The sequence below is a fragment of the Eumetopias jubatus genome, unplaced genomic scaffold, assembly GCF_037043125.1.
Source record: "Eumetopias jubatus isolate StellerSeaLion01/CBP00866 unplaced genomic scaffold, mEumJub1_p1.0 scaffold_7, whole genome shotgun sequence".
Classification (NCBI taxonomy): Eukaryota; Metazoa; Chordata; class Mammalia; order Carnivora; family Otariidae; genus Eumetopias; species Eumetopias jubatus.
The window spans coordinates 35,492,351-35,505,644 of record NW_028274813.1 but is presented as its reverse complement, the minus strand read 5'-3'; the positions used below and the strand labels follow the sequence as shown (position 1 = coordinate 35,505,644).

The window sequence follows — 13,294 nt, the reverse complement described above, 5'->3', positions numbered from 1 at the left end:
ACACACATTTTGGGTTTGAAAATCCCTAATCGTAAAGATAGTCCCCCACTTTGTTGGCAGCTGTCACGTCAGCTAGAATGAAACGCCTTGCTGACTTGAAAGCAAACAGGTCTCCTCGCCCTTTCAGTCATATGACTAAACGAATGATGCACGAGAACTTGTTCTTCACAAAGTCTGGCACTCTTGGTATTTGCACCATGTTTCCTGCTTGTGATTTTTTTTTTAACTAGTTGGTAAATTTCTGGTCTTTAAGATAAGTTTTTCCTCCCCCTTTTTATAGATAGAAGTCTCAATTCACATTTTGCTTTTCAGAATTGCTAAGAACTCTGCTAATGACGGCTCATAGCTTCATGATCAGTTTGCCAGTTCCTTAAGGTGTGAGTTGGAAAGCCTTTGGAGCAGAATGTTCTGTAAAATGGAAGCGTCTGAGAGTCCAGAAAAGCCCAGCCCTGCTCCCCAGCATAGCCCCATGGCCAGTCAGATGCTGCATGTCAGCTGAGGGAGGTTGGCATGGAGGGATGATTTAAAGGTGTCTGGTACATTCAGATCCCGGCTCTCCAGACATGAGGCTACAGGGTCAGGGGTGTTGTATTTGGCACGATTCTATCTTGGGAGTTGGGAAAGAGAATGGATAGCTAGGTGGCTCTTTTTCTTTTCATTTTTTTTTTTTAATGTGCTGTTAAGTTCTGTATCAACTAAAACTTTTGTTTTTGTGATACAGAAAAATGCCAGTGCGGCCAGCCTTTGTCAGGACATGAATTTATTAGCTATTTGTTTCCAGGACATAGGCTATGAATTGATGAAGGTTTGGAAAATATGTTAGGAACAAACTCATTTTCTCAGTGAAAATTAATTGCTATTACAAATATGACACAGTACCGTCTTCCTTCTCTGCTGATCAACTTCCACTTCAATCCTCGTGTTTCCTGCAGTAAAATCAGAGGTGCAGATTGAAGGGAGTGTGTGTGTGTGTTTTTGTTTTTTTTTTTAACCTGTGAAGACTTCAGAGCTCCAGTAGCGAGTCAGCAGTGTTTTCTATTGCTATCCCTGCGAGATAATGGAAGGTCTGAAATCAAAAGCCATCAGATATTATGTGGAAAAGCAATAATAAGCTTGTGCCCTAGGGGAGATGAGCTAGACTCTATGTGGTTTCTCTGTCAGCGGTAGATAAGAAAGAATGAGATCAAAGAGTCCAGGGGAAGAAGGCTGCCTGAGCACCAGGGCAGAGATTTGCAGCTTGTTCTCTTAAACGGAGGCTTGTCCGAATTGGAAGCCTGTGATCCCGGTTGAGTTGTGGGGAAAGAGCTCAATAACCAGGACTTTCCTGGGGCACCCCTTCCTGGTGAACTTCAGAGGACCTTGGATAAATAGGGGCTCCCTTGGTTTGACCTCAGACAAGAATGTAACTTCTGGGCAACCTGATGCCATGCTTGGAGGTTTCCCTCAGTGGGGGACCTGGAGCCTCTGTGGATTAGTGTGAAAAATTCTCCAAAAGCCTACAGGCTGCGATGCATTTTTGTGATGTGAGTTAGCAGTGCTGACGTTTGCCACAACTGAGGTGAGCGTGATAGAAGTCCACTTCTCTTTTGTTCTCCTAACCATGGAGGCAGACTTCATTAGAAGCTTCTTTTTTTTTTTTTTTAAATTAACATATAATGTATTATTTGTTTCAGGGGTACAGGTCTGTGGTTCATCAGTCTTACACAATTCACAGTGCTCACCATAGCACATACCCTCACTAATGTCCATCACCCAGCCACCTATCCGTCACCCCCCTGCACTCCAGCAACCCTCAGTTTGTTTCCTGAGATTAAGTCTCTTGTGGTTTGTCTCCTTCTCTGGTTTCGTCTTGTTTCATTTTTCCCTCCCTTCCCCTATGATCCTCTGCCTGTTTCTCAAATTCCACATATCAGTGAGATCATATGATAATTGTCTTTCTCTGATTGACTTATTTCACTTAGCATAATACCCTCTAGTTCCATCCACATCACTGCAAAATGGCAAGATTTCATTTTTTTGATGGCTGCATAATATTCCATTGTATATATATACACCACATCTTCTTTATCCATTCATGTGTTGACGGACAGCCAGGCTCTTTCCACAGTTTGGCTATTGTGGACATTGCTGCTATAAACATTGGGGTGCACGTGCCCCTTCGGATCCCTACATTTGTATCTTTGGGGTAAATACCCAGTAGTGCAATTGTAGAAGCTTCTTTCTTGGTGGTAGTAGGAATAAAAGTCAGAAACCCCTGGGGCTTAGGTGACAACAGGAGTAAGAAGACATCTCTTTAAATATCCTGGGTAGGCCTAGGTGGTGGCTCCAGACCAGAGTGGTTAGCATGGGCAGAGGTTGGACACCATCACAACTTAGACAAAACTCAATTTAGGGACCTCAGAGGCAAGGAGAAGGGGCTGGGTCCACAGATCTAGCATGGCAAGCTGAGGGGAAAATATGGGAAAGATTCTGTCAAGAGGCATGAGGCTTACTCCCAATTCTATGAAAAGCTGTTGGTCTCTGCCCGGATTTCTCCTTGCTTCACAGCTAGGTGGGTCCTTAAATGCAAAACTCAGAAAGAAGGGCATTCAAAATAGCAGGGTAGAGATGCCCTTTTCAGAGGTTATATTCAATATATGTTCAGTAGTTGGGAGGAGAGGTTTTTTTTTTTTTTCTCTTTTGAGGGAAAGTCATGGACTCTGGTGAAATTTGATGTTTTGAAATGAATGCTCTCTGACTTTGGTTTTCCCTTTGGCTGTGTACCTAGCGTGTGTCAGTTCCTGGAGCTGTGTCAAAGTCCAGAAGGTGGCTTTGGAGGGGGTCCTGGCCAGTACCCGCATCTTGCACCCACGTATGCAGCAGTCAATGCGCTCTGCATCATTGGTACTGAGGAGGCCTATGACGTCATTAACAGGTACAGCCAAAGCATCAGTACAGGACACCCAGAGGGCCCCCGCCTGCTGACACTGCACTGACCATTGCTGTCTCCTGCCTCCCACCTGTTTGTTCCTTAGAGAGAAGCTTCTTCAGTATTTGTACTCACTGAAGCAACCCGATGGCTCTTTTCTCATGCATGTTGGAGGTGAGGTGGATGTGAGGTGAGTAGGGTTTTTCTCAGGCTGCCCCATTAGTAGATTCTGGAGTTTATCTGCCATTGGAGATGCCAAACCCAAGGAACAACACGGAAAATCTGTTGCTTTGTCTCACAGAATGACACATAGAATGACATGTCAGGGACACAGTTCATAATCATGGCAAACATGAGACAGATGTCCTCAGGTGTCACTGTCCCTTGACTTCTTTGTAAATGTCAAAATATAAGACAGGAACAAAATCAAATGCTTTTAAGAATCAAAAACTTATTTGGTTGGTAGAAAATGACATACCATAACATACAATAACTGTATAGTGTAATATAATCTTTCATCTCTCTGGGATAGGAAGGGAGAAGGAAGCCCAGTAGGGACCTAGTAAATATTTTCTGAATGAATTTGGTGAAATCATGAGAATGTCTATCACCTGTATGAGAGTTGCTTTAGGAGGTACAAAAACCCTTGGGGGCCAGTAGAGTGCAGGGAAATAGAATTTCAATAACTGATTAGAACCGGTTGGCTCAAAATTATTATTTCACTCTAGAATGATCTAATGTACCTAGCAAGTAGCTCACTCATCTGGCAGGAGATTACTGAAGCATATGGGGAATTCACTGACTAAGTCATTTCTCAAAGGTTGTGGATCATTGAAATTTTATACCAAATTCTGATTATTTAGTCAGAGAAATATGTTTTTTCGAGCTTTCTATAGCAAAGCCATCTATTACCTTGTTTGTAAATGTGTTTAGCTTCTACACAAGTTGGTTAATTTTCTGGCTTAACTATTGGTTTGAAAGTAAAGGGGGAGAAAAAAATCATGTAACGTGTCTATTCAAACCAAAAATCTGTTCTCCACTGGAAAAATGGTTTCTTAACAACACTTCCAACACCAAACGTGTGTTTTTTTTTCCTCATGTTAAACAATTCTGACACCAACTAACCAGATTTAGCTCAGATTTCACAGGTTAAGGGCTCAGTCCCACAAGATCACCCCCACTTCAGATGCTTCCCCATGTTACCCACACTTCTGTCTGACTTGGCTACAAATCAGAGGTTCCCATGACCCCTCTTCAGGTTCAACAATTTGCGAGGAGGGCTCACAGAACTCAGGGAAACACTTTACTTACTGTTTGATTACAAAGGATATTATAAAGGATATAAATGGCCAGCCAGATGAAGAGGTATATAGGGCAAGGTCTGGAAAGGTCCAGAGGGCAGGAACTTCTGTCCCCATGAAGTTGGGGTATGACACCCTCCGGGCAGTCACCTGGATGCATTCACCAACCCGGAAGCTCCCCAAATCTCGTCATTTAGGGTTTTTATGGAAATTATCTTGTGTAGGCATGATTGATGAAATCGTTGGCCATTGGTGATTAACTTGATCTGCAGCCCCTCTCCTCAGGGGAGTGGGGCTGAAAGTTCCAACCCTCTAACCATGTGGTCAGTTCCTTTGGCAAGCAACCCGCCCTCCAGGAGTCACCTCATTAGCATAATGCGGGTGTGCTTCACCAGGGCTTGTTCTGAATAACTAGAGACTCTCCTGTCACCCCTGTCACACAGGAAATTCCAAGGGTTTTAGGAGCGCTGTACCAGGAATCTGGGAGAAGACCAAATATATATTTTTATTATATCATACTACCCCAGTATCTGGTGTTAAAACATAAAATGAGGCATATTTAAAAAAATGTAAGCATTTGAGCAAAAATCTATTCAAACTGGCAGCATCTAACCCAGGAGATAGAAAGGTGCTCCAAGGAGCTACACAAAATAGAAACTTTTATAGGCAGAAGGGACCAAGAACAAGGAAGTTATACTAGGCAAACAGGTGGGTTATTGCGAGGTTACTTTCCTTTAGGGGACAGCGGGGTTCTATCAGGCAGATGACCTAACCAGTGCTGATCAGGTGCTTCCTGATTAACTGGTTTAAGACTTCATTTCTGGAGAGCTGAAACTATTACTAAGTTTCAGTTTGGTGAGGTGGGGCTTAGCATAAGTGACTCCATTTGGGGCCTGTTGTTTTGTGTTTAACCCTGTAAATGCCAACAAAGCCAATATAACTAATGAAGAAAAGCAGTATTGTGTTCACTCTTCTTAAGGAAAAAGTTAAAAGTTTTTCCCCCCCTCACAGACACTAGATTTTCATTTCTCTTCTACAGATAGTCCAACTGAATATGCACAACCTCAAAATTTAGCTTTTTAAAACTTCTGACATTATGAGGCAAAGGCAGGTTGCTTTGGCATTGTATCACATACCTTTTTCAGATGTGATTATTCTCTAGCTTATTAGTTCCAGCATGAGTTTTTTCTGTGTTCTTATTTATATCTGCTAGACAAATGCTAGTAAACTTCTCCAGTAAAATCGATCTGTACCACCCAAGAGCCCTGCAGCCACATCGCACCTGTACTCACCTGTATCTCACCTATAAGCTCCTCTGGTAATGTGCTTCCTTTCAGCCATGCTTCTGATTTGCATAGGATCACAACGCCTCCTTGCTTTGCCTGGTTTCTAGTATCCCAGTTCCATCATTTCTTGCTTGGTATTTAATTGTCCTTTGCCGGAAAGTGTCAGCCAGGACTCCAGAGTGCTTATTGAGTGGGTTTGACCAGGAGAGAAGCAGCAGTGACAGGTGGGGTGTGTGTCTGGGGGAGTGCATTTGGGCATCTGGAGGCTAGCAGGTCTCATTCTGGGTTAGACAGAGTGGCCTCTTGATCTTTCCTGTGTGTCACGATTCCTGATAGTTTCTGGGATGAGCTTGTTCAGGGGTTTATGGCACAGGTGATCAGACCGCAGTGAACTCCTAGCAAGTGCCATCCTTTCTCAGTTCTCAAGAAAGGAGGTTATTTATTACTGACCTCCTAATCTAGGTTATAGAATCTGGAGCATTCTGTGAGGGTAGGGGGGAGACAGAGACCCAGCATTTGCAGAAATTGAGGTGACAGGGCATAGAGTGTGTTCAGGAAAGCAGTTTTGTGTTGCTAAAGTATAGAGGGCCTCGTGGGCAGTAGAAGTGAAGCTGGAAGGACGGGCTGGGACCAGACTGAGGGGTCCTGAAATCTTAAGAAGTGGGAGTTTAAGAGCAATGGGAAGCCACTGACCAGTTTTAAGTAGGGAATGATGTGATTTGATCTGCATTTTATTAGAACTTCTCCTAGTTGCAGTGAATAGATTGTGGTGTTTTAGTCAAAGTCCTCTGACTTCAGGGCCGGAGGGAGGAAGACCAGGCAAGAGCTTGATCCAGGTAATGGTGACTTGGATTTGGGGGACAGCAGAGAGGATGGAGAGTAGTGAACAAATCTGAGAGATGTGATGAGCAAATAGTAGGAGAGAGGAAGAAACTGCACAAAAAAGATGTGTTTTGTGTCCCCCCCCCCCCGCCCCGTGAGATCTAGGACTAGTGGCTTCTGGCCTCACCTCTCAGTTCTTCCGTTTGTGAGAGGCAAACTACATGGTTGGCCGCCTCCCTACCTCAGAAATTACGTTAAGGTTCAAGAGCAAATACTGGGGAACCCCTCTGAGAGGCTCAAAATCTGAAAGAAATGAGATCAAACCTCTGAGGTTAGCTTATGGTCAGTGATAATGTTTGGCACGCAAGACTCTTGCATGCTTCTGATGCCTGCTGGAATAACTCAGCATCTGCCGTTCCGTGTCCAGTGTGAGCAGGCTGATAAAAAGGCTGCTGGAGCATAACAACGCTCGCAGCTTCTGTGGAGATTTCTTTGGAATACCTCGTAAGTTTGGCTTTGTAATTATGTCCATATTGAACGACGTGGAAACTAGGCCCTCCTCTTTCCTCCCTTTTATATTCCTTAGGAGCCCTTAGAAAAGGGATCTGTAAGCAGAATTAGAACAAACAGTTTTTGTCTTCATCGTAAAATGGAGCTGAGATGCTGGATATTTGAAAAGGGTGTAGAAGGAAAGAAAACACAGTTTGTAGGTATATTCTGTAATAGAGGGAGAAGCTGAAATAAAATGTGTCCTGAGAAGAATTAGGGCTGGCAGGATGGAATGGCAAGAATTGTACCAAATCAAGTAGGATAAGGTTAAAAAAAAAAAAAAAGTTCTCTTTCTTTTTCATTTAAAAGTGTATGTGTGTGTGTGTGTGTGTACACGTACTGGTGGGGTGCTGGAAATCAAAGCTCTTTTCTCCCTATAAAGGCCTAAGGAAAGTGTCTAAGTGGACTCATTGATTCCTGTTCCTCTCTTCTGGACTAAGCAGCCATTAGGGTCTAGTGCTCTGCTTTGGAGTGTTTGTTGCAGAAAAAAATATATAGTTGACCTTTAATGTGTCCATGCTATAAACAGAAATCCTGGATCTGAAACATTACTGACATCGAATGAATGAGCATATCAGAAATAGCCAAATGACACTGCAGAAGTTTGGGAACCATGATAGGTCTTTGAAAGAAGAGCTAAATTCACTTTGGACATGAATTGATGTGGCTGTTATTTCTTCTGATGTAGATTTGACCATGTGGAGGTAGGGAGACTAGAATGTCATGTTCTTTCACTGAAGTCACGCTGTGAGCAACTCTATCCAAACAGAATGTCAAAGCTCTCAGTCGGAGACCCAGGAGCACTGACCAAGTGCCAAGAAGGGATTACAGCTTACCAGGCAGAGAGAGAGCAGTCTGCCCGAGTTCAGTAAACCTTATTTCAGCCCTTCCTTAAAGTTTAACACTACCCACCTCTGTTTCTGTCCTTCCAGAAGTGCATACTGTGCCGCCTCCGTAGCTTCTCTGACCAACATCATCACTCCAGACCTCTTTGAGGGCACTGCCGAATGGATAGCAAGGTGAGAGCTGCCGGGATTTGTCCTGGCCTCTTAGAAAGCAGGTGGTCAAGATTCTGAAAATAAAGAAAATGAAGAAGGAGTGGAAGGGAATATAAAAATTACAAGAGAAGATGGATTGGGATTGTAGCATTGTGCATTTCAAAAATACTTCAAAAGATTTCTTTTTTTTTCCAAACTTTCTTCAGCGTTGTATTGTGTAGATTGGCAAGGATCAAAACCTTCCTCCAACAGTACTTGTTGGTATCTAAATGGATTTAACCAGTTTGGAGAGCAACTTGGTAATACCTTGAAGATGCCCTTGCTAATGACCCAGTAACCCCACACCTACAGAAGCTCACACACCTGCATGGAAGAGACAAACATACGACTTGTTTGTAATGGCAAAAACCCAGAAACAGGTTAAATGTTCATAAGCACAAGATGGAGAAGCAAGTTGTGGTATAGTCACATTGTAGTATAAAATAGCAGTTAAAATGAACGAACCAGAGCTGTATGTATCAAGATGGATAAATCTCAAAAACAACACTGAGTTAAAATAAAGGGTGTTAAAACATGCAGATTAGCACATTTACTTAAAATTTGAAAACATGCACAACAATTCTATATTGTTTATGGAAAGAATCACATGTGGTGATATAAAAACATGCATGGAAAGAACAAGCACCAAATTCAGGATAGTGGTAACTTCTCGGGGAGAGCAGAGAAAATGAAATCAGGAGATGTCTATCCATCTCCATAGGAGACTTCAGCTGTATCTGTAATGGTTCATTTCTTTAAAATAAAAGAAAGACCCGAAGTGTTTATGACTCAATTAAAGCTAGGTGTTAACGTACATGTACGTTCTGTATATTATTTGCTATACTTTCCTAGATGCTTCAAGTATCTTGTGACTTAAAAAAACGAAAAGGAAAGGTATAGTAGATACCTTTGTACTATTACGGAATGATATCTGAGCTTTATTATTTTGTTTTTTACATTTTTATTCTTACCAAAGTAGTACCTATTACTATGAAAATATAATTTACAGGTAAATCAGATGGTAAACTATGATCATATTTACTTTCCTATATAATTTTTATTTCCCTGGAATTAATCATCACCTCTTTTTTAAAATGTATACATCATGAATTTATTCCCAAATTTTCTGCCAGAGCTATAAAATCACTTTCAAAACAGTCAAACACTTTAGGTAATGTATCAGTTCTCGTGTGTGTGTGTATTTTGGGTTTTCCTTCCTGGAGCCCCCTGCCCTCCTGCTTCAGTCTGGACAGATTGCTCTCAGCTTGCTGCACTGCAGGCATCCAGAAGCTTCCTTTCAGCCTGAAATTCACTTCACTTCTCTCCTTTGTTGAAGCCTCTGCCCTCCTTTTTCTTGGCTTACTTACATGTTTTAATGAAGCACACACTCCAGTAGATCCCAAAAGAGAGCACTTAGGAGGTGAATTTTTAAGATTGTGCATTATAGTTATTCTAGTCTCACATTTGATTGAGATTTTATTTGGTTAGAGATTTCTAAATTGGAAACTGTATAAACTGTATTCCTTTGGCATTTTTTAGCATTCCTCCATTATCTTTTGGCTTCCAGTGTCATTGTGGAAAAGGCTAACAATAATAATAACCAACATTTACTGAAGACCTGGCATGTAATTCTCACTGGTAAGGTAGCTATAGTTTAGAGATTGAGAGTATAGGTTTTTGAGCTAACCTGCTTGGGTTTGGATCTTTATTATACTTTCTCTGTCTCAGTTAAGAATTCCCATCTTTTTATTCATTACAAGTGTATTTTTTTTCAATCTTCCTGAGGTAAATATATAGTTATAAAATCTGCTTTAAAATTCTTGTGTGGTAATTTCAACATCTGGATATCTTGGAGTTGGCATGTCACATTTTCCTGATTCTGCATATGTCAAGTAATTTTTGGTTGTATCTTAGACATGGTGGTGTTATATTGTAGAGACTGGATTCTGTTAGATTGCTCTAAAGAGTGTTGATGGCTTGGTTTTAGCAGCAACTCAGTTAGACCCAAAGTGTGGATTGTCGCACGTGCACTGGGCATCGGTTCAGCAATTTGATCAGTTCTTGGGTCACAGGCTGCTTTCAGTTTGCCCAGTGCATGTGTGCTCCGGAGTCAGGTAGAAACGTCAGTGACGTTTAAACACGGAATTTGGAGTTTTCCTTCTCTGGCTCTCCTCTTTTTGGTATTCCTCCCCCATTTCTGTCAGCCTGGTTCTTCTTACCAGAAAAATGGTGGGCTGTCTATTTGTTTCGGCTGCCCTCCACTGACCCGGCGGACCTGGTGCTTCCACTGCTGGCTGACCGCGGCCATCCTCAGGGCTAGCTGGGAAGAAAAGAATAGGGTGGGGGAGGGAGGAGCCTGCCTGCCTGCTGTTGTCTGCTCCAAACGTTAATTCCCCACCAGAAACCGCCTGCCTCTTTTCAGTCTACTGAGACCTCGGGAAAAGTTGTTTCTGTGTGTTTTGTCCAGAGTGCGTAGCTAGTATTTGCAGGAGGTTTGGTTTGTTAGGCACTTACTAGACACGGAACTCTGACTACCTGGGTTTGAATCCCAGTTTTGTCACTTTTAGTAGCTTTGGACAAGTTATTTCTCTTCTCCATGCCATAGTTTCCTTGGATGTCAAATGGTGGGATATTGAATTTGATGTTAAGCTGAAATGCAAGGAATTTTTTTTAAAGATTTTATTTATTTATTTGAGAAAGAGAGATTGAGAGAGAGAGAGAGAATGAGAAGGGGAGGGTCAGAGGGAGAAGCAGACTCCCCGCTGAGCGGGGAGCCCGATGCGGGACTCGATCCCAGGACTCCAGGATCATGACCTGAGTCGAAAGCAGTTGCTTAACCAACTAAGCCACCCAGGCACCCTGAAATGCAAGGAATTTAAGTGGCCAAAACCTGTTATGGTAACCACTGCCTCCCAGTGCCATTGTATTCCCAATGCATTGTGTGTGATGTGTTTAAGATTTTATTTATTTGACGGGGAGAGACAGAGCGTGCACAAGCAGGGGGAGCGACAGGCAGAGGGAGAGGGAGAAGCAGGCTCCCCATTGAGCAGGGAGCCTGATGCGGGGCTCGATCCCAGGACCGTGGGATCATGACCTGAGCCGAAGGCAGATGCTTATGTTTTGTTTCTCTTTTTCTCTGTCCCACTTTATCCCCCTCCCTAGAAGTTTTTTGGAATCTTTATTCTTGCTGTTTAGAAACTTCATGCTGATGAACCATGATATGGATTTTTTTTTTTTAATTTCTTTTGGCACTCAGCAGGTATATTCAATCTGGAATTGCATATACTTTAGTTCCAAGAATCTTCATTATATTATTTCTTTGATAATTTCTTTCCCTCCATTTTCTGTGTTTGCTGTTTTTATAATCTCCTATAAGTAGGGTTGGTCTTTTAATTTTTCAAATTATTTTGCCTATCAAGACTCTTAATCTTTCTTTTTTTAAAATTTTTTATTGTTATGTTAATCACCATACATTACATCATTAGTTTTTGATGTAGTGTTCCATGATTCATTGTTTGTGTATAACACCCAGTGCTCCACACAGAACGTGCCCTCCTTAATACCCATCACCAGGCTAACCCATCCCCCCCACTCCCTTTCTTATTGTACTTTCTGAGAGATTCCCTTACCTTTTATTTTCTAAACCTTCTGTTGAGTTTTTATTTCTGCAATTCTATTTTAAATTTTCCAGAGCTTATTTTATTCTCATTTATAAAAGAAACACTTTTTTATATACTCTCCTGTTCTTGTTTCAGGCGTATTTTATTCTTGAAGTATTTTTATCTCATATAATATTTTATCTAAAAAGTTTCCTTCTGTTCCCTATGTTATTTCTCCAACTTATTTTTGTGTGTCTGTTCTGGTCTCTCTCTTTAGTATTAGAGACTGCTGAAATGTCTGGTGTTCGTATTTAGGAGCCAAGTGCTAAAAAGCTGATGGAGAGCTATGTGTGCCAGGATTCAGCCTTTCACCCCATTGGGGTTTTTCCCTTGGGTTCATCAGCTTCCATTGAGGAGGATCTTCCAGATTCCTGGTTGGGGTAGGAGTTGGCAGCCAACTTTGTGAAATACTAGGAGGAAACAGGGTGGGGGGTGTTTGTGTTCCGATTATAGATTCTCATGCAATCCCCTGCTCAGTGTGGTGCCTCCCTCCTGCTCTCAGCTGTGCTGGATATTCTGGAGTTCAGACCCTCTTGATTAAACCCCTGAAACCCCGATCTTCTGCTGGGTACCTGGGGGTCTAAATGATTCTTACATACATTTGCAGCCAGTTAACTTGTTTCCACCTCATGCGGCTTCTCGAGGTGTCCTGTGCCTCCAGTAGGTCCTGGTCCTTCCACAGAGCACATCACCCTGCTTTCTGTTGCCGCCTGCCCTGGGCTGGAGGGCAGGTCTCTCTAATCTGTTAGGTCCATTAATTCTTCTCTCTCTCCTTTCCTGGCTTTTGAAATTTTGTTATCTCCTGTCTGTGTTCATATCTTCTCCTATGCTTTTTACCCTTGTGGGTTTATCCCTTTTGAAATTCCTTTCCTTTCCTTTTACTGGGCTCTTGTGCTCAATCTGTTAGATTTAACTAGAAGACACTCCTGAAGAATTTTACTAAATTTACTAATTTACAATGATTAAAATTGCTCCCATGCATATAAAGGGAGGAAAAGCAGAATGTAAGCCATGTGCGTTCGTGTGTGTGTGTGTGTGTGTGTGTGTGTGTGTGTGTGTGTGTGTGTTTGGAGAGAGAGAGAGGCAGAGGTGCAGAAACCAACAGCGGTCATTGCTGGTGACAGGGACTGGGGGCTAGGGTGGGCAGGAGATTTACTTCTCATTATTTGTTCTTTAACACTATCTGTTTTTTTTAATTCAAAACGGTTTTTGAAAGATAAGTTATGTTAAGAAAAATGCTAAGAGGTCCCCAGCATGTCCCTCACTCATCAGACTCTTCACAACTATTACTACACTACATGCGGCCAAACGTGAGAGAAGGAACATTCGCCGCTGGGGGGTGGGGGGGTGGGGGGCAAGCGCCAGGGTCCTGGGACAGAGGTGCTGAGGAGTCAGTGCAGGGAACAGTAGCCTGTTTTTGGCTTGGCACTCTACACTGTGATGTCCCTGGGCCTGGGGACTGCTCTGAAAAAGGCCTGTGAGTTCCCGAGATGCCAGGCCTCTAGGGAGAGGTGCCTGGAAGACGGGCAGGATTACTGCTTCTTTTCACTTCCGTCCAGAAGTTCTGCCAAGTTTTGGAGTAAGCGCTCCTCCCCCTGTGCACCTGTTCTCTAGCTGGGACTGGGATGCGGACACACCTGCAGAGTACGAGCCCGTGTTCATACATGGAGATCACGGGAAGTAAAGTCCTGCACTGTTATAGGAAACTACACTAAGAAAATTTCTTTATTTC

The 13,294-nt window shown here is 42.6% G+C and overlaps 1 protein-coding gene across 1 annotated transcript in view; it reads left to right on the top strand.

Annotated features, from left to right (window-relative positions):
* The window catches only part of FNTB (farnesyltransferase, CAAX box, subunit beta), a 61,610-nt gene that overhangs the window by 31,682 nt on the left and 16,634 nt on the right, over nt 1–13,294 (top strand). Inside the window, exons 5-7 of the mRNA XM_028116363.2 lie at nt 2,768–2,914; nt 3,015–3,098; nt 7,799–7,885. Coding sequence (XP_027972164.1) covers nt 2,768–2,914; nt 3,015–3,098; nt 7,799–7,885 — 318 coding nt within the window. The remainder of the gene's footprint in view (nt 1–2,767; nt 2,915–3,014; nt 3,099–7,798; nt 7,886–13,294) is intronic.